Source organism: Gymnodraco acuticeps, unplaced genomic scaffold (assembly GCF_902827175.1).
Source record: "Gymnodraco acuticeps unplaced genomic scaffold, fGymAcu1.1, whole genome shotgun sequence".
Taxonomy (NCBI): domain Eukaryota; kingdom Metazoa; phylum Chordata; class Actinopteri; order Perciformes; family Bathydraconidae; genus Gymnodraco; species Gymnodraco acuticeps.
In genome coordinates this window covers 1-25463 of record NW_022991112.1, presented here as the reverse complement: position 1 = coordinate 25463, position 25463 = coordinate 1, and the positions used below count along the sequence as shown (strand labels likewise).

At 40.9% G+C, this 25463-nt stretch overlaps 1 protein-coding gene across 1 annotated transcript; it reads right to left on the bottom strand.

The window, feature by feature from the left end:
- Positions 1 to 253: 253 nt before the first annotated feature.
- On the bottom strand, positions 254 to 18010 carry LOC117560199 (titin-like). The gene is made up of 4 exons (XM_034237024.1): positions 17855 to 18010; positions 3836 to 3939; positions 1437 to 1640; positions 254 to 621 (listed from the first exon to the last, which is right to left on the bottom strand). The coding sequence occupies exons 2-4, from the start codon at positions 3924 to 3926 to the stop codon at positions 254 to 256; spliced, it is 663 nt and encodes a 220-aa protein (XP_034092915.1). The 5' UTR covers positions 3927 to 3939; positions 17855 to 18010.
- Between the last annotated feature and the right edge of the window lie 7453 nt (positions 18011 to 25463).

Sequence of the window (25463 nt, the reverse complement as noted above, 5' to 3'; positions counted from 1 at the left end):
AGCTGGCCTCCACCCTCTGAGGACGAAGAGGGGTTATTAGAAACAAGAATTAAAATCATCGTCTTTGTTATTTATCGTTCCGTACCTTCTCCACTCGGGTCTGACGGGACGACATCACTGTCTTTGTTTTCTTAGCTGGAACGGCTTCTTCACCTGAACACACACAAACACACACCTTAAAGCCAAACTGGACCAAACTCCATGTCCTTATGCTACAATAGGCTAATGATGTCCTGGGTGCTCAGAGATCAAACTAAAACACCAGGTACTGTATATCTATAGATCTACAGTTCTCTACATGTCTGTGTCCTGTTGCCGGGCCAACTCCCTCACCTTGCACCAGCAGCTCGCAGGTGGAGGTTGCTCTTCCGCTGCTGTTGGTGGCGGTGGCAGAATAGTTCCCAGAATCCTCAGGGAAGGCCTCAGCGATCAGCAGGCTGTGCATCTCGCCCTCCGTCAGGATCCTGAAGTCTGGCGAGCTCTGGATCTCCGCCCCCTCCCTGAAGAACCTCACCTGGGGGAGGGGGATACCTGAGACTCTGACGTCCAGCCTCACCTGGCTGCCCTGGAGGACCGTGGAGCTCTGGAGGCGGAGCAGGAAGCTGGGAGGGGCTGTCTCCGCTGGGGGGGGGGAGGGATATCATTAATTAAACTGGGGCTCCAATCACTGCACCATCAAGCATCACTTCCTGCCATGCCAGGACTCAGACACTGGGACAGGACTCTAATGGCGTGTTTCCACTGCAGCGGGTAGCCCCGTTTAAGCGTCCTTAACCGTCCTCAAGCGGCCAGACCGGTTTTTGGTGGCGTTTCCATATAGCCTAGTACCGGCCAGCGGGTACTTTTTCCCTCTTTTTCCGGCCTCATAAAATCGTGGTTCCCTCAGACCAGGGCCAGGGCTGAACTAGTGACGTCAACACTCTCGACTGCTGATTGGTCAGAGAGAATCGTCACAAGATTGCACGCGAGTTCATCCCTAGCGTCGCATATATATCTAGAAGCAAGCTTGCAGCATTTTTATACACAGCATTTTGTAAACGGAGGAGCTACAAAAATGGCTACTTCTAAGAAAAGCACACCGTGGTCGACCGAGGAGGTGACGACGTTCCTACATCTCATTGGGGATGATCAAATCCAGCAGGAGCTCGACGGAACAACTCTAAATGTGAACAAAAACAAAGCCGATCGCCCCGCCTACACTGCGTTGCTAGCCCAGGTCCTAAACTGTAATGAAAATGCGCCACGGCCTGGGCCGGCCAGCGAGGCAGCCCGAGGCCAGAGCGAGGACGCTTAGGGACGCTTAAACGGGGCTACCCCGCTGCAGTGGAAACGCGCCATAAGTCATTGTTTCCTGTCTCTCTCAGGTTGTTATGGATCTTTAATCTTTAAGTTTCTCCCTGTAGTAGTTTCCTGCCTCTCAGGGGATCCAGCCTCACCTGTGACGAGTAGTTCTGCGGTGCTGGTGGCCTGTCCGGCTCCGTTGGTCGCTCTGACGGAGAACCTCCCACTGTGTGCGGCGGTCACAGCAGGGATCCTCAGAACAGCACGGCCATCGCTGAACGAGATCTGAATGCCGGGCAGAACGGCGGAGGAGAGAACCTGGCCATCACGAAACCAGCTCACCTCAGGAACAGGAGAACCTGCAGAGAACCAGAACCAGGTTATATAATGCATCACTATCACAGGAGAACCTGCAGAGAACCAGTCAGATCAGAGGAGAACCAACACTAAACCTGCAGGACTCACAACATCAGATATTTAACAAAGTTTATCTCTAAAACATGTGAAATCCTAAATTAAGAATTGAAGGGAGATTTAGATTTTTAGATCCAATCTAAAATTCAGATTGGATTTCAGATGAACTGGTTGTGTTTAGAGATGAACTGGTTGTGTTTAGAGTTGAACTGGTTGTGTTTAGAGTTGAACTGGTTGTGTTTAGAGATGAACTGGTTGTGTTTAGAGATGAACTGGTTGTGTTTAGAGATGAACTGGTTGTGTTTAGAGTTGAACTGGTTGTGTTTAGAGATGAACTGGTTGTGTTTAGAGATGAACTGGTTGTGTTTAGAGATGAACTGGTTGTGTTTAGAGATGAACTGGTTGTGTTTAGAGATGAACTGGTTGTGTTTAGAGATGAACTGGTTGTGTTTAGAGATGAACTGGTTGTGTTTAGAGATGAACTGGTTGTGTTTAGAGATGAACTGGTTGTGTTTAGAGATGAACTGGTTGTGTTTAGAGATTGAACTGGTTGTGTTTAGAGATGAACTGGTTGTGTTTAGAGATGAACTGGTTGTGTTTAGAGATGAACTGGTTGTGTTTAGAGATGAACTGGTTGTGTTTAGAGATGAACTGGTTGTGTTTAGAGATTGAACTGGTTGTGTTTAGAGATGAACTGGTTGTGTTTAGAGATGAACTGGTTGTGTTTAGAGATGAACTGGTTGTGTTTAGAGATGAACTGGTTGTGTTTAGAGATGAACTGGTTGTGTTTAGAGATGAACTGGTTGTGTTTAGAGATGAACTGGTTGTGTTTAGAGATGAACTGGTTGTGTTTAGAGATGAACTGGTTGTGTTTAGAGTGAACTGGTTGTGTTTAGAGATGAACTGGTTGTGTTTAGAGATGAACTGGTTGTGTTTAGAGTTGAACTGGTTGTGTTTAGAGATGAACTGGTTGTGTTTAGAGATGAACTGGTTGTGTTTAGAGATGAACTGGTTTGTTAGAGATGACTGGTTGTGTTTAGAGATGAACTGGTTGTGTTTAGAGATGAACTGGTTGTGTTTAGAGATGAACTGGTTGTGTTTAGAGTTGAACTGGTTGTGTTTAGAGTTGAACTGGTTGTGTTTAGAGTTGAACTGGTTGTGTTTAGAGATGAACTGGTTGTGTTTAGAGATGAACTGGTTGTGTTTAGAGATGAACTGGTTGTGTTTAGAGATGAACTGGTTGTGTTTAGAGATGAACTGGTTGTGTTTAGAGTTGAACTGGTTGTGTTTAGAGATGAACTGGTTGTGTTTAGAGATGAACTGGTTGTGTTTAGAGATGAACTGGTTGTGTTTAGAGATGAACTGGTTGTGTTTAGAGTTGAACTGGTTGTCTTTAGAGATTAACTGGTTGTGTTTAGAGATGAACTGGTTGTGTTTAGAGTTGAACTGGTTGTGTTTAGAGATGAACTGGTTGTGTTTAGAGATGAACTGGTTGTGTTTAGAGTTGAACTGGTTGTGTTTAGAGATGAACTGGTTGTGTTTAGAGTTGAACTGGTTGTGTTTAGAGATGAACTGGTTGTGTTTAGAGTTGAACTGGTTGTCTTTAGAGATGAACTGGTTGTGTTTAGAGATGAACTGGTTGTGTTTAGAGATGAACTGGTTGTGTTTAGAGATGAACTGGTTGTGTTTAGAGATGAACTGGTTGTGTTTAGAGATGAACTGGTTGTGTTTAGAGATGAACTGGTTGTGTTTAGAGATGAACTGGTTGTGTTTAGAGATGAACTGGTTGTGTTTAGAGATGAACTGGTTGTGTTTAGAGATGAACTGGTTGTGTTTAGAGATGAACTGGTTGTGTTTAGAGATGAACTGGTTGTGTTTAGAGATGAACTGGTTGTGTTTAGAGTTGAACTGGTTGTGTTTAGAGATGAACTGGTTGTCTTTAGAGTTGAACTGGTTGTGTTTAGAGATGAACTGGTTGTGTTTAGAGATGAACTGGTTGTGTTTAGAGATGAACTGGTTGTGTTTAGAGTTGAACTGGTTGTGTTTAGAGATGAACTGGTTGTGTTTAGAGATGAACTGGTTGTGTTTAGAGATGAACTGGTTGTGTTTAGAGATGAACTGGTGGTTTAGTGTCTCTCACCGTTGACTTGAGCCTGGAACGTCGCGGCACTACCCTCTAGTGCCACGACGCTCTGCAGCGGCTGCAGGAACGTCGGCGCCTGTGTTGACATGTTTGTTGGCACCCTGCAGGAAAACACAATAAAAAACAGATTAAGTTTAGTAATAAATCAACAGATTACACACTTTTAACGTCAATGGTTCACTAAGGTTTCAGTTTCCTGTGTGGTTGCAAACAGAAACAGCTCAGTGCTTCAACCTACAGATACAATGAGGATAAAGTGGTAAACACTGAGAGCAAAGACCCGAGAGGCAGAATACCAACACTGTGAGATGTTCTCCTGTTGGTTGCCTTCATGAGAACATGGAGGCAGAGAGACTGATCCAATAAGTCTCTCTCTCTAGATTACCATTGATCACATTGAATTCATGCATTCACTGATTTGAGAACCTATGTTTTGTCAGCTGTACTTTTTATTTTCTTATTTTCTGTAAAAATACAATCATTTGTTATGAGCTTAGCGGAGCAGATCAGGAACAGTTCAAATCCTCCAAACTAGTTTCAGTAACGGATTATCAAGATACTTAAATACAAGTTACAGTATTCTCTTACAGTTACATAAAGAAATCTGATTACTTTTACATTTCTAAATATTGGGGATGACCATCAGGATGAAATGTGAGTCAAAAGATCTTCTAGTCATTGTTGTAAAGGATCAGATGTTATCTCTGTCAGCTGATATAATACTTTAGTGTGAATCTAGACACCTGAATCTGCTTCATGAAGGTTCCCCATCAATACAATCATTTCTAAACATCCTGGTTTATCTTCTCTGAGGTCACATTGCTCTGTTACCTTCCATCATGCAGAGAAGTTAAAGGACTTGAGGTTTTTATGATTCAGGAGACAGATTTAGCAGCAGCTGGAGGAAAAGTGCTGAGTGAGAGACGGATCAGTTTCAGAATAAGAGCCCCATCTATTTATATCTAAGGGGGGGGTGAAGGAGGGCAGCAGCTGCAGGCCCGTTAATCAGCAGCAGCAGAAGAAGAAGAAGTTTAAACTATACATACATATACATATATTAACTATACATATAATCAGAGGAAACTATGCAAAAATCTAAACTTTAAATGAAAGATGCCCTACTTTAAAGAGTCCTCTCCTGCTGATGTTCAGGTGTATATCAGTATGTAGTGTCTCTACTTTAAAGAGTCCTCTCCTGCTGATGTTCAGGTGTATATCAGTATGTAGTGTCTCTACTTTAAAGAGTCCTCTCCTGCTGATGTTCAGGTGTATATCAGTATGTAGTGTCTCTACTTTAAAGAGTCCTCTCCTGCTGATGTTCAGGTGTATATCAGTATGTAGTGTCTCTACTTTAAAGAGTCCTCTCCTGCTGATGTTCAGGTGTATATCAGTATGTAGTGTCTCTACTTTAAAGAGTCCTCTCCTGCTGATGTTCAGGTGTATACCAGTATGTAGTGTCTCTACTTTAAAGAGTCCTCTCCTGCTGATGTTCAGGTGTATACCAGTATGTAGTGTCTCTACTTTAAAGAGTTCTCTCCTGCTGATGTTCAGGTGTATATCAGTATGTAGTGTCTCTACTTTAAAGAGTCCTCTCCTGCTGATGTTCAGGTGTATATCAGTATGTAGTGTCTCTACTTTAAAGAGTCCTCTCCTGCTGATGTTCAGGTGTATATCAGTATGTAGTGTCTCTACTTTAAAGAGTCCTCTCCTGCTGATGTTCAGGTGTATATCAGTATGTAGTGTCTCTACTTTAAAGAGTCCTCTCCTGCTGATGTTCAAGTGTATATCAGTATGTAGTGTCTCTACTTTAAAGAGTCCTCTCCTGCTGATGTTCAAGTGTATATCAGTATGTAGTGTCTCTACTTTAAAGAGTCCTCCCCTGCTGATGTTCAGGTGTATATCAGTATGTAGTGTCTCTACTTTAAAGAGTCCTCTCCTGCTGATGTTCAGGTGTATATCAGTATGTAGTGTCTCTACTTTAAAGAGTCCTCTCCTGCTGATGTTCAGGTGTATATCAGTATGCAGTGTCTCTACTTTAAAGAGTCCTCTCCTGCTGATGTTCAGGTGTATATCAGTGTGTAGTGTCTCTACTTTAAAGAGTCCTCTCCTGCTGATGTTCAGGTGTATATCAGTATGTAGTGTCTCTACTTTAAAGAGTCCTCTCCTGCTGATGTTCAGGTGTATATCAGTATGTAGTGTCTCTACTTTAAAGAGTCCTCTCCTGCTGATGTTCAGGTGTATATCAGTATGTAGTGTCTCTACTTTAAAGAGTCCTCTCCTGCTGATGTTCAGGTGTATATCAGTGTGTAGTGTCTCTACTTTAAAGAGTCCTCTCCTGCTGATGTTCAGGTGTATATCAGTATGTAGTGTCTCTACTTTAAAGAGTCCTCTCCTGCTGATGTTCAGGTGTATATCAGTATGTAGTGTCTCTACTTTAAAGAGTCCTCTCCTGCTGATGTTCAGGTGTATATCAGTATGTAGTGTCTCTACTTTAAAGAGTCCTCTCCTGCTGATGTTCAGGTGTATATCAGTATGTAGTGTCTGTACTTTAAAGAGTCTTCTCCTGCTGATGTTCAGGTGTATATCAGTATGTAGTGTCTCTACTTTAAAGAGTCCTCTCCTGCTGATGTTCAGGTGTATATCAGTATGTAGTGTCTCTACTTTAAAGAGTCCTCTCCTGCTGATGTTCAGGTGAATATCAGTATGTAGTGTCTCTACTTGAAAGAGTCCTCTCCTGTTGATGTTCAGGTGTATATCAGTATGTAGTGTCTCTACTTTAAAGAGTCCTCTCCTGCTGATGTTCAGGTGTATATCAGTATTTAGTGTATCTACTTTAAAGAGTCCTCTCCTGCTGATGTTCAGGTGTATATCAGTATGTAGTGTCTCTACTTTAAAGAGTCCTCTCCTGCTGATGTTCAGGTGTATATCAGTATGTAGTGTCTCTACTTTAAAGAGTCCTCTCCTGCTGATGTTCAGGTGTATATCAGTATGTAGTGTCTCTACTTGAAAGAGTCCTCTCCTGCTGATGTTCAGGTGTATATCAGTATGTAGTGTCTCTACTTTAAAGAGTCCTCTCCTGCTGATGTTCAGGTGTATATCAGTATGTAGTGTCTCTACTTTAAAGAGTCCTCTCCTGCTGATGTTCAGGTGTATATCAGTATGTAGTGTCTCTACTTTAAAGAGTCCTCTCCTGCTGATGTTCAGGTGTATATCAGTGTGTAGTGTCTCTACTTTAAAGAGTCCTCTCCTGCTGATGTTCAGGTGTATATCAGTATGTAGTGTCTCTACTTTAAAGAGTCCTCTCCTGCTGATGTTCAGGTGTATATCAGTATGTAGTGTCTCTACTTTAAAGAGTCCTCTCCTGCTGATGTTCAAGTGTATATCAGTATGTAGTGTCTCTACTTTAAAGAGTCCTCCCCTGCTGATGTTCAGGTGTATATCAGTATGTAGTGTCTCTACTTTAAAGAGTCCTCTCCTGCTGATGTTCAGGTGTATATCAGTGTGTAGTGTCTCTACTTTAAAGAGTCCTCTCCTGCTGATGTTCAGGTGTATATCAGTATGTAGTGTCTCTACTTTAAAGAGTCCTCTCCTGCTGATGTTCAGGTGTATATCATTATGTAGTGTCTCTACTTTAAAGAGTCCTCTCCTGCTGATGTTCAGGTGTATATCAGTATGTAGTGTCTCTACTTTAAAGAGTCCTCTCCTGCTGATGTTCAGGTGTATATCAGTATGTAGTGTCTCTACTTTAAAGAGTCCTCTCCTGCTGATGTTCAGGTGTATATCAGTGTGTAGTGTCTCTACTTTAAAGAGTCCTCTCCTGCTGATGTTCAGGTGTATATCAGTATGTAGTGTCTCTACTTTAAAGAGTCCTCTCCTGCTGATGTTCAGGTGTATATCAGTATGTAGTGTCTCTACTTTAAAGAGTCCTCTCCTGCTGATGTTCAGGTGTATATCAGTATGTAGTGTCTCTACTTTAAAGAGTCCTCTCCTGCTGATGTTCAGGTGTATATCAGTATGTAGTGTCTGTACTTTAAAGAGTCTTCTCCTGCTGATGTTCAGGTGTATATCAGTATGTAGTGTCTATACTTTAAAGAGTCCTCTCCTGCTGATGTTCAGGTGTATATCAGTATGTAGTGTCTCTACTTTAAAGAGTCCTCTCCTGCTGATGTTCAGGTGAATATCAGTATGTAGTGTCTCTACTTGAAAGAGTCCTCTCCTGTTGATGTTCAGGTGTATATCAGTATGTAGTGTCTCTACTTTAAAGAGTCCTCTCCTGCTGATATTCAGGTGTATATCAGTATTTAGTGTATCTACTTTAAAGAGTCCTCTCCTGCTGATGTTCAGGTGTATATCAGTATGTAGTGTCTCTACTTTAAAGAGTCCTCTCCTGCTGATGTTCAGGTGTATATCAGTATGTAGTGTCTCTACTTTAAAGAGTCCTCTCCTGCTGATGTTCAGGTGAATATCAGTATGTAGTGTCTCTACTTGAAAGAGTCCTCTCCTGCTGATGTTCAGGTGTATATCAGTATGTAGTGTCTCTACTTTAAAGAGTCCTCTCCTGCTGATGTTCAGGTGTATATCAGTATGTAGTGTCTCTACTTTAAAGAGTCCTCTCCTGCTGATGTTCAGGTGTATATCAGTATGTAGTGTCTCTACTTTAAAGAGTCCTCTCCTGATGATGTTCAGGTGTATATCAGTATGTAGTGTCTCTACTTTAAAGAGTCCTCTCCTGCTGATGTTCAGGTGTATATCAGTATATAGTGTCTGTACTTTAAAGAGTCCTCTCCTGCTGATGTTCAGGTGTATATCAGTATGTAGTGTCTCTACTTTAAAGAGTCCTCTCCTGCTGATGTTCAGGTGTATATCAGTATGTAGTGTATCTACTTTAAAGAGTCCTCTCCTGCTGATGTTCAGGTGTATATCAGTATGTAGTGTCTCTACTTTAAAGAGTCCTTTCCTGATGATGTTCAGGTGTATATCAGTATGTAGTGTCTCTACTTTAAAGAGTCCTCTCCTGCTGATGTTCAGGTGTATAGCCTCACACTGACCCCCCCCCACACACTGTAAGAGCCTCACCCTGACCCCCCCCACACACTGTAAGAGCCTCACCCTGACCCCCCCCCCCCCCACACACTGTAAGAGCCTCACACTGACCCCCCCCAAACACTGTAAGAGCCTCACACTGACCCCCCCTCCCCACTGTAAGATCCGCCCCCCACTGTAAGAGCCTCACACTGACCCCCCCCACACACTGTAAGAGCCTCACACTGACCCCCCCCACACACTGTAAGAGCCTCACACTGACCCCCCCCACACACTGTAAGAGCCTCACCCTGGCCCCCCCCCACACACTGTAAGAGCCTCACACTGACCCCCCCCCCCACACACTGTAAGAGCCTCACCCTGACCCCCCCTCCACACACTGTAAGAGCCTCACCCTGACCCTCCCCCCCACTGTAAGATCCTCACACTGACCCCCCCCACACACTGTAAGATCCTCACACTGACCCCCCCTCCCCACTGTAAGAGCCTCACCCTGACCCTCCCGAAGTGTTCCCGAAACACGAGGCTCCCGAAACACAAGGCTCCCGAAGTGTTCCCGAAACCCGAGGCCCCTGAAGTGTTCCCGAAACGCGAGGCTCCCGAAGTGTTCCCGAAACGCGAGGCTCCCGAAGTGTTCCCGAAACGCGAGGCTCCCGAAGTGTTCCCGAAACACGAAGCTCCTGAAGTGTTCCTGAAACGCGAGGCTCCCGAAGTGTTCTTGAAACGCGAGGCTCCCGAAGTGTTCCTGAAACACGAGGCTCCCGAAGTGTTCATGAAACACGAGGCTCCCGAAGTGTTCCCGAAACACGAGGCTCCTGAAACACAGGGCTCCCGAAGTGTTCCCGAAACCCGAGGCCCCTGAAGTGTTCCCGAAACACGAGGCTCCCGAAGTGTTCCCGAAACACGAGGCTCCTGAAGTGTTCCTGAAACACGAGGCTCCCGAAGTGTTCCCGAAACACGAGGCTCCCGAAGTGTTCCCGAAAGGCGAGGCTCCCGAAGTGTTCCTGAAACACGAGGCTCCCGAAGTGTTCCTGAAACACGAGGCTCCTGAAACACGAGGCTCCTGAAGTGTTCTTGAAACACGAGGCTCCTGAAGTGTTCCTGAACGAGGCTCCTGAAGTGTTCCTGAAACACGAGGCTCCTGAAGTGTTCCTGAACGAGCTTCCTGAAGTGTTCCTGAAACGCGAGGCTCCTGAAGTGTTCCTGAACGAGGCTCCTGAAGTGTTCCTGAAACACGAGGCTCCTGAAGTGTTCCTGAACGAGCTTCCTGAAGTGTTCCTGAAACGCGAGGCTCCTGAAGTGTTCCTGAACGAGGCTCCTGAAGTGTTCCTGAAACGCGAGGCTCCCGAAGTGTTCCTGAAACACGAGGCTCCCGAAGTGTTCCTGAAACACGAGGCTCCCGAAGTGTTCATGAAACACGAGGCTCCCGAAGTGTTCCCGAAACACGAGGCTCCCGAAACACAAGGCTCCCGAAGTGTTCCCGAAACCCGAGGCCCCTGAAGTGTTCCCGAAACACGAGGCTCCCGAAGTGTTCCCGAAACACGAGGCTCCCGAAGTGTTCCCAAAAGGCGAGGCTCCCGAAGTGTTCCCGAAACACGAGGCTCCTGAAGTGTTCCTGAAACACGAGGCTCCTGAAACACGAGGCTCCTGAAGTGTTCTTGAAACACTGAGGCTCCTGAAGTGTTCCTGAACGAGCTTCCTGAAGTGTTCCTGAATCGCGAGGCTCCTGAAGTGTTCCTGAACGAGGCTCCTGAAGTGTCCTTGAAACACGAGGCTCCTGAAGTGTTCCTGAAACACGAGGCTCCTGAAGTGTTCCTGAAACGCGAGGCTCCTGAAGTGTTCCTGAACGAGGCTCCCGAAGTGTTCCTGAAACGCGAGGCTCCCGAAGTGTTCCTGAAACACGAGGCTCCCGAAGTGTTCCCGAAACACGAGGCTCCCGAAGTGTTCCTGAACGAGGCCCCTGAAGTGTTCCCGAAACGCGAGGCTCCCGAAGTGTTCCCGAAACGTGAGGCCCCCGAAGTGTTCCCGAAACACGAGGCTCCCGAAGTGTTCCCGAAACGCGAGGCTCCCGAAGTGTTCCCGAAACGCGAGGCTCCCGAAGTGTTCTACGCGAGGCTCCCGAAGTGTTCCCGAAACACGAAGCTCCCGAAGTGTTCCTGAAACACGAGGCTCCCGAAGTGTTCCCGAAACACGAAGCTCCCGAAGTGTTCCTGAAACGCGAGGCTCCTGAAGTGTTCCTGAAACGCGAGGCTCCCGAAGTGTTCCTGAAACACGAGGCTCCCGAAGTGTTCATGAAACACGAGGCTCCCGAAGTGTTCCCGAAACACGAGGCTCCCGAAACACAAGGCTCCCGAAGTGTTCCCGAAACCTGAGGCCCCTGAAGTGCTCCCGAAACACGAGGCTCCCGAAATGTTCCCGAAACACGAGGCTCCCGAAGTGTTCCCGAAAGGCGAGGCTCCCGAAGTGTTCCCGAAACACGAGGCTCCCGAAGTGTTCCTGAAACACGAGGCTCCTGAAACACGAGGCTCCTGAAGTGTTCTTGAAACACGAGGCTCCTGAAGTGTTCCTGAACGAGCTTCCTGAAGTGTTCCTGAAACGCGAGGCTCCTGAAGTGTTCCTGAACGAGGCTCCTGAAGTGTCCCTGAAACACGAGGCTCCTGAAGTGTTCCTGAACGAGGCTCCTGAAGTGTTCCTGAAACACGAGGCTCCTGAAGTGTTCCTGAAGTGTTCCTGAAACGCGAGGCTCCTGAAGTGTTCCTGAACGAGGCTCCTGAAGTGTTCCTGAACGAGGCTCCTGAAGTGTTCCTGAAACGCGAGGCTCCTGAAGTGTTCCTGAAACACGAGGCTCCTGGAGTGTTCCTGAAACACGAGGCTCCTGAAACATGAGGCTCCTGAAGTGTTCTTGAAACACGAGGCTCCTGAAGTGTTCATGAAACACGAGGCTCCTGAAACACGAGGCTCCTGAAGTGTTCTTGAAACACGAGGCTCCTGAAGTGTTCCTGAACGAGGCTCCTGAAGTGTTCCTGAAACGCGAGGCTCCTGAAGTGTTCCTGAACGAGGCTCCTGAAGTGTTCCTGAAACGCGAGGCTCCTGAAGTGTTCCTGAAACACGAGGCTCCTGAAGTGTTCCTGAAACGCGAGGCTCCTGAAGTGTTCCTGAACGAGGCTCCTGAAGTGTTCCTGAAACGCGAGGCTCCTGAAGTGTTCCTGAAGTGTTCCTGAAACGCGAGGCTCCTGAAGTGTTCCTGAAACACGAGGCTCCTGAAGTGTTCCTGAAACACGAGGCTCCTGAAGTGTTCCTGAACGAGGCTCCCGAAGTGTTCCTGAAACACGAGGCTCCCGAAGTGTTCCTGAAACACGAGGCTCCCGAAGTGTTCCTGAAACACGAGGCTCCTGAAACACGAGGTTCCTCCTCTTCAGAATCAACACTTTAAAACAAACCCAATCAAAGCAGCAGATTTTCCTCCTGAATGCTAAAGTATAGTTTCTGTTCAGTTTATGAAGCTATAAAATAAGTTATCCATTAACTTCTCTTATAATAATTTTATATAAATACATCTATTTAATTGTTCCTCAGAAAATGTTAATTGTTTGCATTTCTTTATTATAATTAACTTCTTGTTTGATTGAAGCTCACATTTTAAATGCACGTTTTCTCATTGTTGTCGTCTCTTTTAATGTTGCTTGTTAAACCGGATTTATTCTCCTTGTTTCTTTTACTTTGAATATTTTCTTTTGCACTTTCTCTTCTTTTTAATTGTGTTGTTTCTGAGATGAAGAGATAGATTCACTCTTAAGTTCAATGTCTGTCTCTGATCTGTGGACTGCAATGGACATGCTCACATGGTTACATAGAAACATGAACAGTTGGGATTTTCTGTGCAGATCAAGCGTCTGAATGTGAAGTATTAATAGCCGCTCCGCCTCACGTCTATTTATAATCTGCACTTTATGAAAGCAGGATTAAACACCGGCTGCACAACAGACCTTAACTCTTTCAACACCACAGACCTTAACTCTTTCAACACAACAGACCTTAACTCTTTCAACACAACAGACCTTAACTCTTTCAACACCACAGACCTTAACTCTTTCAACACCACAGACCTTAACTCTTTCAACACAACAGACCCTAACTCTTTCAACACAACAGACCTTAACTCTTTCAACACAACAGACCTTAACTCTTTCAACACAACAGACCTTAACTCTTTCAACACCACAGACCTTAACTCTTTAAACACAACAGACCTTAACTCTTTCAACACAACAGACCTTAACTCTTTCAACACCACAGACCTTAACTCTTTCAACACCACAGACCTTAACTCTTTCAACACAACAGACCTTAACTCTTTCAACACCACAGACCTTAACTCTTTCAACACAACAGACCTTAACTCTTTCAACACAACAGACCTTAACTCTTTCAACACCACAGACCTTAACTCTTTCAACACAACAGACCTTAACTCTTTCAACACAACAGACCTTAACTCTTTCAACACAACAGACCTTAACTAATTCAACACAACAGACCTTAACTCTTTAAACACCACAGACCTGAACTCTTTAAACACAACAGACCTTAACTCTTTCAACACCACAGACCTTAACTCTTTCAACACAACAGACCTTAACTCTTTCAACACAACAGACCTTAACTCTTTCAACACAACAGACCTTAACTCTTTCAACACAACAGACCTTAACTCTTTAAACACAACAGACCTTAACTCTTTCAACACGACAGACCTTAACTCTTTAAACCAACACACTCTCACTCCCTAAGCGTCCAGGAGCAACGTTTGGTCAGTGTCCGTGGCGTGCAGTTGTGACGCTCCTAGGCTCCTTCAGCTTCATAAAGGGACGCAAATAGCTTTCAACTGATTGCAATGTATTCCCATCTGCGGCGGGATTTGACGCTCATGGAAGCACGGCATTCGTTTGTGTCGGCTGCCCTTAAAGGCAATGTGAGCGTCCATTCCCATTGGATAACGGAGAATTGTACACCCGGAAGTAAGTATTCCCCTTACTGTCGATTTATTTTACAGTGATATCTGCACTACTCATTGACTAAAAAACACCAGATTATCCTTGTTAATTACACAACATTGATTGGTTTAAATTGTGTGCAATGCTTTTGTATTGTTCCCCTTCAATTCGGAGAAACACATATTTTTTCGGAGTAAAGGATGGCAGAAGACACTACATTACCCAGAATCCCCAGCTATCGTTTGGACTACACCATGTGCTCTGTTTGACAAACCCCATTTTTTTTCACCATTCATTCCAATGGCTGGCGTCTATGTCACGTGATCTTCAAATTTCTCCCTGCAGAAAAAAAAAACATGGCCAAACTTCGGTGGATGTACATGATCTTTAGTTTGCTAGTTATTACGAAGATTACTTCAGGAAATTGCGTCCATAGAACGTTTTCATTGTTACCAAGGTGGTTGCTAGGGACGCTGCTATCGATATTATTTCTGTTATGTTGTGTAACTGTTTAATGGTGTTATCTTTATTGCTACCCCCTTCCCCGTCAATGTATAGTGTTGATCCACAGCGCAAACATATTAGTTTAACAAAATCCGCATCTAAAACGGTGGCATAGATACGTTATTTTCCCCTGTGCAATTCTCCATTTACTCAACAACACATAATTATCCTTGTGTTTATTTATTTGTTTGATTAATAAACACAAGTTGGAGTCCGTCAGGACCGAGGGTCGGAGCAGCTCATTTGCTTTACAGAATATTACACCAGGAAGTAAGTATTCTCTCCGCTTCGCTTGACAAACCCTGTGATAGTCCTCAAGCTCTGTGATTGGAGAGTGTGCTCCGAGGGTTACGCCGAGCCTCGAACAGCACTTGAAATGGGATGGACCCACGGTAGACTGTCCAAAACTGGATTTGAACGGGTCCACTACGTCCCCCCCTCCCCCACCCCGTCCCCAGAACTACACATGCTGGCTATTGTGTTTCGCAACATGTTCTCTATCTATGGCACGTCTCTGCTAGGAGTTGTAGTTTTAAAAGACGTTTTCGTATTTCCCATAATAAGAAGTTGCCAGTATTAAACTGTGTACATCCCTGGAGGTTTAGTGGATAGGAAACACTCACATTTAAAACATATAATTAATAAATGGGTGAAAATTGCTTGTGCCCATAATGGGCAGCATTAATATATATACCCACATACCAGCTAAGGTCAGAAGAGCTTTATTTAACAGCTGGTCTTATGTTTGTGACCCCTGTTGTTAATTGATAAGCCTGAAACATGCACTTGTCAAGGTTCAGAGGCACATTTTGCAAATATGGCAGTAGCCATCGATCATCTTAAGATAAGATATACTTTATTGATCCCAAGTTGGAACATTTGCGTTACATCAGCATGTGTAACAGTTGTAAATATGCAGTGGTGTTTATTTGTAAATCATTTAGTATAATCACACAAATTATGTGTTTTATATTCAACAATTCTGTGTTCTTTATTTATTGATTGTTCAATACCTGACAAGGCCGGAGATTAAATATCTACATACATCTTATAAGAGTATAATACATTATGTATAATATCAGTTAAAATAAGTGCTTCAACATAGTTAACATTGCTGGAGGTATGCACAAATATTGATAGATGTCTTGTAATGCACTATTGAGGAACCTGCGACCCAAGTTTTTCATTCAATGCATAACTACACCGTAGTTGTGTAGGCCTATATGATATGTCAATAAACCTTAGAAAATCTTGAAATCTTGAAAGGGATGTGCAAAATAGTCATTATATACAGTCTTTAATGAACTATTAGTAGAGAATAACGAGTAATGAATATACTTTATAGGGATCCTATTAATATCTAATAATAAAAATAATGAAATTCAATAACATGCTTTAACCACTAGGTGTCCCTTTATATCAGCTATGCACCTTTATGGTGTAAATACAGCCTATCTACCAATTGGATCAAATATAAAAGTCAGCCGAATTAGTGTTGATACTGCAAGGAGACGTATTGTGTGAAAATAAATGTAAGATGTTGTTTAATGGCTGATATATTTATGATCCACGTCACGTTTTCAGTTCCTCATGTTTGTCTAGAAGTCTTCTCATCAGGGCTCTATAAATACAGAACTACGGCAGATATGTCATATTTAATGCAGCCGAACCGTGTATTACAATGCCGGTATGTGATGACTTTCAAAGAGAAAAGCAAGCACACTCGGAATAAAATGTTTTCGGTCTGTTTCCGGTATTTGTTAATGACGATGTGCTGTGAGATGTGAGACTGGAATTGCACAGGGGGAAATAACGTATCTTTAGATGAGGAATTTGTTAAACTAATATGTTTGCGCTGTGGACCAACACTATACATTGACGGAGAAGGGGGTAGCAATAAAGATAACACCATTAAACAGTTACACAACATAACAGAAATAATATCGATAGCAGCGTCCCTAGCAACCACCTTGGTAACAATGAAAACGTCGCGATTTCCTGAAGTAATCTTCGTAATAACTAGCAAACTAAAGATCATGTACACCCACTGCACACATAATCTGAAATAACAACTCATATTTCTCGCATCAAATGACATCAAAACGCATTTTAATGGCCAAACTAACTTTAAAATAGGCATTTTCCACCGAGAATAAAACGAAGTTCGGCCATGTTTTTTTTTTCTGGAGGGAGAAATTTGAAGATCACGTGACGTCAAACAGAGCACATGGTGTAGTCCAAACGATAGCTGGGGATTCTGGGTAGTGTAGTGTCTTCTGCCATCCTTTACTCCGAAAAAACATTTGTTTCTCCGAATCGAAGGGGAAAAATACAAAAGCATTGCACACAATTTAAACCAATCAATGTTGTGTAATTAACAAGGATAATCTGGTGTTTTTTAGTCGATGAGTAGTGCAGATATCACTGTAAAATCAATCGACAGTAAGGGGAATACTTACTTCCGGGTGTACAATTCTCCGTTATCCAATGGGAATGGACGCTCACATTGCCTTTAAGGGCAGCCGACACAAACGAATGCCGTGCTTCCATGAGCGTCAAATCCCGCCGCAGATGGGAATACATTGCAATCAGTTGAAAGCTATTTGCGTCCCTGCATGAAGCTGAAGGAGCCTAGGAGCGTCACAACTGGACGCCACGGACACTGACCAAACGTCGCTCCTGGACGCTTAGGGAGTGAGAGTGTGTTGCTTTAAACACAATAGACCTTAACTCTTTAAACACATCGTGAATGAGAGAGAATACATTCTGATCAGAAACATGTGACTGCGATCTCTCTTCTGATTGGTCCCTTTGTGTCAAGTTCAATGGAATAAATGTCAGACATTCTTCAACCAGCAACTGTTTCTAGACCCCCCCCCTTTTCCCTTTAGCAGAACTTCTTTTATAAATAAGGAAACAGTTCAGTTTACACACAGAGAGGTGTATCTTTAAAGCTGCGTCCGGAAATATAGAACAATACACTAGATAAATACACAATAACAGAACACAGTGCAGTAAATAAACACCTGTCTGTTTATACTGTAATCATGTCATGTTCACACACTTTCCTGTATTACTGCCCTTCTGAGCCCCTGTTCATCTCTATTTGCAGAGACCAGGCCCAGAGACACATATGGCAGTGTGTAAAAATACACCTCCCCCCGGACCCCCCCCCCCCCCCCCCCCCCTCTGTGATTGACAGCCACCATGTGCACATATCTGCTGTGAGCTGATATCTGCGCTCTGATTCCCTTAAAAAGACATGCCTCTCGTCCTATCAGCTGCTATTCCTGGCTGCTCTCTGCTCGGTGCACGCGGCCTTCAGGTGTCCAACTCCTCTATATTATTATTATTATCATTATTATCATTATTATTATTATCATCATTATCATCATCATCATCATCATCATCATCATCATCATCATCATTACACAGAACAGACAGACAGCTGATAGAGTCCTGATAACACCCTCACCTGTCGGGTATGCCTCGCTGTGGCGGGACGAGCCCAGATGATGTTCAGTATCGACTCTTATCCTCAAAAGGTTTCTCCAGAAAAATCCAACGGTGAAAGCGGACCCTCAGTGCAGATGCTTCCCTGACGACCTCCACCCGAGGCTGGGGAACTAACTGCTCAGGAGGGCCCTGACGGAGCTGCGGGGCTTTATAGCTGGGGGGCCGGCCCTCAGAGGGTCCTCCCATCACTCAGGGGCATCATGGGACAGACATCTATACCCCCCCCTCGCCTCCATCATCACCTCCGCCTCCATCATCTGATCTGATCCATCTGAGAGAAAGGAATCAGCATCATTAAAGATCGATAAGTTAATACAGAGATAACATGGTGGGGGGGCGGGACCATCAGGGCCGGGGCTGTGCCTGTCACTCAAACCCCACCCCACCAGCCTGGTGTTATAACACAGAACCCCCCCCCCCCCCCCAGTTATAACACAGGACCCCCCCCCCCCATTTACATCACACTGCATCATTACCCAAGCCCAGTTTAAAACGTTTTTAAACTGCAGCTGCTCAGAGGGGAGAATCTGTACTAATACTACACGTTATAGTGAAGTACAAGTACTAATACTACACGTTAGTGAAGTACAAGTACTAATACTACACATTATAGTGAAGTACAAGTACTAATACTACACGTTAGTGAAGTACAAGTACTAATACTACACGTTAGTGAAGTACAAGTACTAATACTACACATTATAGTGAAGTACAAGTACTAATACTACACGTTATAGTGAAGTACAAGTACTAATACTACACGTTAGTGAAGTACAAGTACTAATACTACACGTTATAGTGAAGTACAAGTACTAATACTACACGTTAGTGAAGTACAAGTACTAATACTACACGTTATAGTGAAGTACAAGTACTAATACTACATGTTATAGTGAAGTACAAGTACTAATACTACACGTTAGTGAAGTACAAGTACTAATACTACACGTTATAGTGAAGTACAAGTACTAATACTACACGTTATAGTGAAGTACAAGTACTAATACTACACGTTAGTGAAGTACAAGTACTAATACTACACGTTAGTGAAGTACAAGTACTAATACTAAACGTTATAGTGAAGTACAAGTACTAATACTACACGTTAGTGAAGTACAAGTACTAATACTACACGTTATAGTGAAGTACAAGTACTAATACTACACGTTAGTGAAGTACAAGTACTAATACTACACGTTAGTGAAGTACACGTACTAATACTACACGTTATAGTGAAGTACAAGTACTAATACTACACGTTATAGTGAAGTACAAGTACTAATACTACACGTTATAGTGAAGTACAAGTACTAATACTACACGTTATAGTGAAGTACAAGTACTAATACTACACGTTATAGTGAAGTACAAGTACTAATACTACACGTTAGTGAAGTACAAGTACTAATACTACACGTTAGTGAAGTACAAGTACTAATACTAAACGTTAGTGAAGTACAAGTACTAATACTACACGTTAGTGAAGTACAAGTACTAATACTACACGTTATAGTGAAGTACAAGTACTAATACTACACGTTAGTGAAGTACAAGTACTAATACTACACGTTAGTGAAGTACAAGTACTAATACTACACGTTATAGTGAAGTACAAGTACTAATACTACACGTTAGTGAAGTACAAGTACTAATAATACACGTTATAGTGAAGTACAAGTACTAATAATACACGTTAAGTGAAAGTACGAAGGTGAACGTAATACTACACGTTATAGTGAAGTACAAGGACTAATACTACACGTTATAGTGAAGTACAAGTACTAATACTACACGTTATAGTGAAGTACAAGTACTAATACTACAAGTTATAGTGAAGTACAAGTACTAATACTACACGTTAGTGAAGTACAAGTACTAATACTACACGTTAGTGAAGTACAAGTACTAATACTACACGTTATAATGAAGTACAAGTACTAATACTACAAGTTATAGTGAAGTACAAGTACTAATACTACAAGTTATAGTGAAGTACAAGTACTAATACTACACGTTAGGGAAGTACTAATACTACACGTTAGTGAAGTACAAGTACTAATACTACACGTTAGTGAAGTACAAGTACTAATACTACACGTTATAGTGAAGTACAAGTACTAATACTACACGTTAGTGAAGTACAAGTACTAATACTACACGTTAGCGAAGTACAAGTACTAATACTAAACGTTATAGTGAAGTACAAGTACTAATACTACACGTTAGTGAAGTACAAGTATTAATACTACACGTTATAGTGAAGTACAAGTACTAATACTACACGTTAGTGAAGTACAAGTACTAATACTACACCTTAGTGAAGTACAAGTACTAATACTACACGTTAGTGAAGTACAAGTACTAATACTACACGTTATAGTGAAGTACAAGTACTAATACTACACGTTAGTGAAGTACAAGTACTAATACTACACGTTAGGGAAGTACTAATACTACACGTTATAGTGAAGTACAAGTACTAATACTACACGTTAGTGAAGTACAAGTACTAATACTACACGTTATAGTGAAGTACAAGTACTAATACTACACGTTAGTGAAGTACAAGTACTAATACTACACGCTAGTGAAGTACAAGTACTAATACTAAACGTTATAGTGAAGTACAAGTACTAATACTACACGTTAGTGAAGTACAAGTATTAATACTACACGTTATAGTGAAGTACAAGTATTAATACTACACGTTAGTGAAGTACAAGTACTAATACTACACGTTATAGTGAAGTACAAGTACTAATACTACACGTTAGTGAAGTACAAGTACTAATACTACACGTTAGTGAAGTACAAGTACTAATACTACACGTTAGTGAAGTACAAGTACTAATACTACACATTATAGTGAAGTACAAGTACTAATACTACACGTTAGTGAAGTACAAGTACTAATACTAAACGTTATAGTGAAGTACAAGTACTAATACTACACGTTATAGTGAAGTACAAGTACTAATACTACAAGTTATAGTGAAGTACAAGTACTAATACTACACGTTATAGTGAAGTACAAGTACTAATACTACACGTTAGTGAAGTACAAGTACTAATACTACACGTTATAGTGAAGTACAAGTACTAATACTACAAGTTATAGTGAAGTACAAGTACTAATACTACACGTTAGGGAAGTACAAGTACTAATACTACACGTTATAGTGAAGTACAAGTACTAATACTACACGTTATAGTGAAGTACAAGTACTAATACTACACATTATAGTGAAGTACAAGTACTAATACTACACGTTATAGTGAAGTACAAGTACTAATACTACACGTTATAGTGAAGTACAAGTACTAATACTACACGTTATAGTGAAGTACAAGTACTAATACTACACGTTATAGTGAAGTACAAGTACTAATACTACACGTTAGTGAAGTACAAGTACTAATACTACACGTTAGTGAAGTACAAGTACTAATACTAAACGTTATAGTGAAGTACAAGTACTAATACTACACGTTAGTGAAGTACAAGTACTAATACTACACGTTATAGTGAAGTACAAGTACTAATACTACACGTTAGTGAAGTACAAGTACTAATACTACACGTTAGTGAAGTACAAGTACTAATACTACACGTTAGTGAAGTACAAGTACTAATAATACACGTTATAGTGAAGTACAAGTACTAATACTACACATTAGTGAAGTACAAGTACTAATACTACACCTTAGTGAAGTACAAGTACTAATACTACACGTTATAGTGAAGTACAAGTAATAATACTACACGTTATAGTGAAGTACAAGTACTAATACTACACGTTAGTGAAGTACAAGTACTAATACTACACGTTATAGTGAAGTACAAGGACTAATACTACACGTTATAGTGAAGTACAAGTACTAATACTACACGTTATAGTGAAGTACAAGTACTAATACTACACGTTAGTGAAGTACAAGTACTAATACTACACCTTAGTGAAGTACAAGTACTAATACTACACGTTATAGTGAAGTACAAGTACTAATACTACACGTTAGTGAAGTACAAGTACTAATACTACACGTTAGTGAAGTACAAGTACTAATACTACACGTTATCGTGAAGTACAAGGACTAATACTACAAGTTATAGTGAAGTACAAGTACTAATACTACACGTTATAGTGAAGTACAAGTACTAATACTACACGTTAGTGAAGTACAAGTACTAATACTACACGTTATAGTGAAGTACAAGTACTAATACTACACGTTAGTGAAGTACAAGTACTAATACTACACGTTATAGTGAAGTACAAGTACTAATAATACACGTTATAGTGAAGTACAAGTACTAATACTACACGTTAGTGAAGTACAAGTACTAATACTACACGTTATAGTGAAGTACAAGGACTAATACTACACGTTATAGTGAAGTACAAGTACTAATACTACACGTTATAGTGAAGTACAAGTACTAATACTACAAGTTATAGTGAAGTACAAGTACTAATACTACACGTTAGTGAAGTACAAGTACTAATACTACACGTTAGTGAAGTACAAGTACTAATACTACACGTTAGTGAAGTACAAGTACTAATACTACAAGTTATAGTGAAGTACAAGTACTAATACTACAAGTTATAGTGAAGTACAAGTACTAATACTACACGTTAGGGAAGTACTAATACTACACGTTATAGTGAAGTACAAGTACTAATACTACACGTTAGTGAAGTACAAGTACTAATACTACACGTTAGTGAAGTACAAGTACTAATACTACACGTTAGCGAAGTACAAGTACTAATACTAAACGTTATAGTGAAGTACAAGTACTAATACTACACGTTAGTGAAGTACAAGTATTAATACTACACGTTATAGTGAAGTACAAGTACTAATACTACACGTTAGTGAAGTACAAGTACTAATACTACACCTTAGTGAAGTACAAGTACTAATACTACACGTTAGTGAAGTACAAGTACTAATACTACACGTTATAGTGAAGTACAAGTACTAATACTACACGTTAGTGAAGTACAAGTACTAATACTACACGTTAGGGAAGTACTAATACTACACGTTATAGTGAAGTACAAGTACTAATACTACACGTTATAGTGAAGTACAAGTACTAATACTACACGTTAGTGAAGTACAAGTACTAATACTACACGCTAGTGAAGTACAAGTACTAATACTAAACGTTATAGTGAAGTACAAGTACTAATACTACACGTTAGTGAAGTACAAGTATTAATACTACACGTTATAGTGAAGTACAAGTATTAATACTACACGTTAGTGAAGTACAAGTACTAATACTACACGTTAGTGAAGTGCAAGTACTAATACTACACGTTGGTGAAGTACAAGTACTAATACTAAACGTTAGTGAAGTACAAGTACTAATACTACACGTTAGTGAAGTACAAGTACTAATACTACACGTTATAGTGAAGTACAAGTACTAATACTACACGTTAGTGAAGTACAAGTACTAATACTACACGTTAGTGAAGTACAAGTACTAATACTACACGTTAGTGAAGTACAAGTACTAATACTACACATTATAGTGAAGTACAAGTACTAATACTACACGTTAGTGAAGTACAAGTACTAATACTACACGTTATAGTGAAGTACAAGTACTAATACTACACGTTATAGTGAAGTACAAGTACTAATACTACAAGTTATAGTGAAGTACAAGTACTAATACTACACGTTATAGTGAAGTACAAGTACTAATACTACACGTTATAGTGAAGTACAAGTACTAATACTACACGTTAGTGAAGTACAAGTACTAATACTACACGTTATAGTGAAGTACAAGTACTAATACTACAAGTTATAGTGAAGTACAAGTACTAATACTACACGTTAGGGAAGTACAAGTACTAATACTACACGTTATAGTGAAGTACAAGTACTAATACTACATGTTATAGTGAAGTACAAGTACTAATACTACACATTATAGTGAAGTACAAGTACTAATACTACACGTTATAGTGAAGTACAAGTACTAATACTACACGTTATAGTGAAGTACAAGTACTAATACTACACGTTAGTGAAGTACAAGTACTAATACTACACGTTAGTGAAGTACAGTACTAATACTACACGTTATAGTGAAGTACAAGTACTAATACTACACGTTAGTGAAGTACAAGTACTAATACTACACGTTATAGTGAAGTACAAGTACTAATACTACACGTTAGTGAAGTACAAGTACTAATACTACACCTTAGTGAAGTACAAGTACTAATACTACACGTTATAGTGAAGTACAAGTACTAATACTACACGTTATAGTGAAGTACAAGTACTAATACTACACGTTATAGTGAAGTACAAGTACTAATACTACACGTTAGTGAAGTACAAGTACTAATACTACACGTTATAGTGAAGTACAAGGACTAATACTACACGTTTATGAAGTACAAGTACTAATACTACACGTTATAGTGAAGTACAAGTACTAATACTACACGTTAGTGAAGTACAAGTACTAACTACACCTTATGAAGTACAAGTACTAATACTACACGTTAGTGAAGTACAAGTACTAATACTACACGTTAGTGAAGTACAAGTACTAATACTACACGTTAGTGAAGTACAAGTACTAATACTACACGTTATCGTGAAGTACAAGGACTAATACTACACGTTATAGTGAAGTACAAGTACTAATACTACACGTTATAGTGAAGTACAAGTACTAATACTACAAGTTATAGTGAAGTACAAGTACTAATACTACACGTTATAGTGAAGTACAAGTACTAATACTACACGTTAGTGAAGTACAAGTACTAATACTACACGTTATAATGAAGTACAAGTACTAATACTACAAGTTATAGTGAAGTACAAGTACTAATACTACAAGTTATAGTGAAGTTAAAGTACTAATACTACACGTTAGGGAAGTACTAATACTACACGTTATAGTGAAGTACAAGTACTAATACTACACGTTAGTGAAGTACAAGTACTAATACTACACGTTATAGTGAAGTACAAGTACTAATACTACACGTTAGTGAAGTACAAGTACTAATACTACACGTTAGTGAAGTACAAGTACTAATACTAAACGTTATAGTGAAGTACAAGTACTAATACTACACGTTAGTGAAGTACAAGTATTAATACTACACGTTATAGTGAAGTACAAGTACTAATACTACACGTTAGTGAAGTACAAGTACTAATACTACACCTTAGTGAAGTACAAGTACTAATACTACACGTTAGTGAAGTACAAGTACTAATACTACACGTTATAGTGAAGTACAAGTACTAATACTACACGTTAGTGAAGTACAAGTACTAATACTACACGTTAGTGAAGTACAAGTACTAATACTACACTTTATAGTGAAGTACAAGTACTAATACTACATGTTAGTGAAGTACAAGTACTAATAATAAACGTTATAGTGAAGTACAAGTACTAATACTACACGTTATAGTGAAGTACAAGTACTAATACTACATGTTATAGTGAAGTACAAGTACTAATACTACACGTTATAGTGAAGTACAAGTACTAATACTACACGTTATAG

Bases quoted from the DNA above. Each gene is read 5' to 3' on its own strand.
- LOC117560199 (XM_034237024.1), bottom strand. From the start codon at position 3,926: ATGTCAACACAGGCGCCGACGTTCCTGCAGCCGCTGCAGAGCGTCGTG. The intron at 1,641-3,835 runs GTGAGAGACACT...GGTTCTCTGCAG, and splicing joins GTTCCAGGCTCAAGTCAACG to GTTCTCCTGTTCCTGAGGTG. The intron at 622-1,436 runs GTGAGGCTGGAT...CCCCCCCCCCAG, and splicing joins CGCAGAACTACTCGTCACAG to CGGAGACAGCCCCTCCCAGC.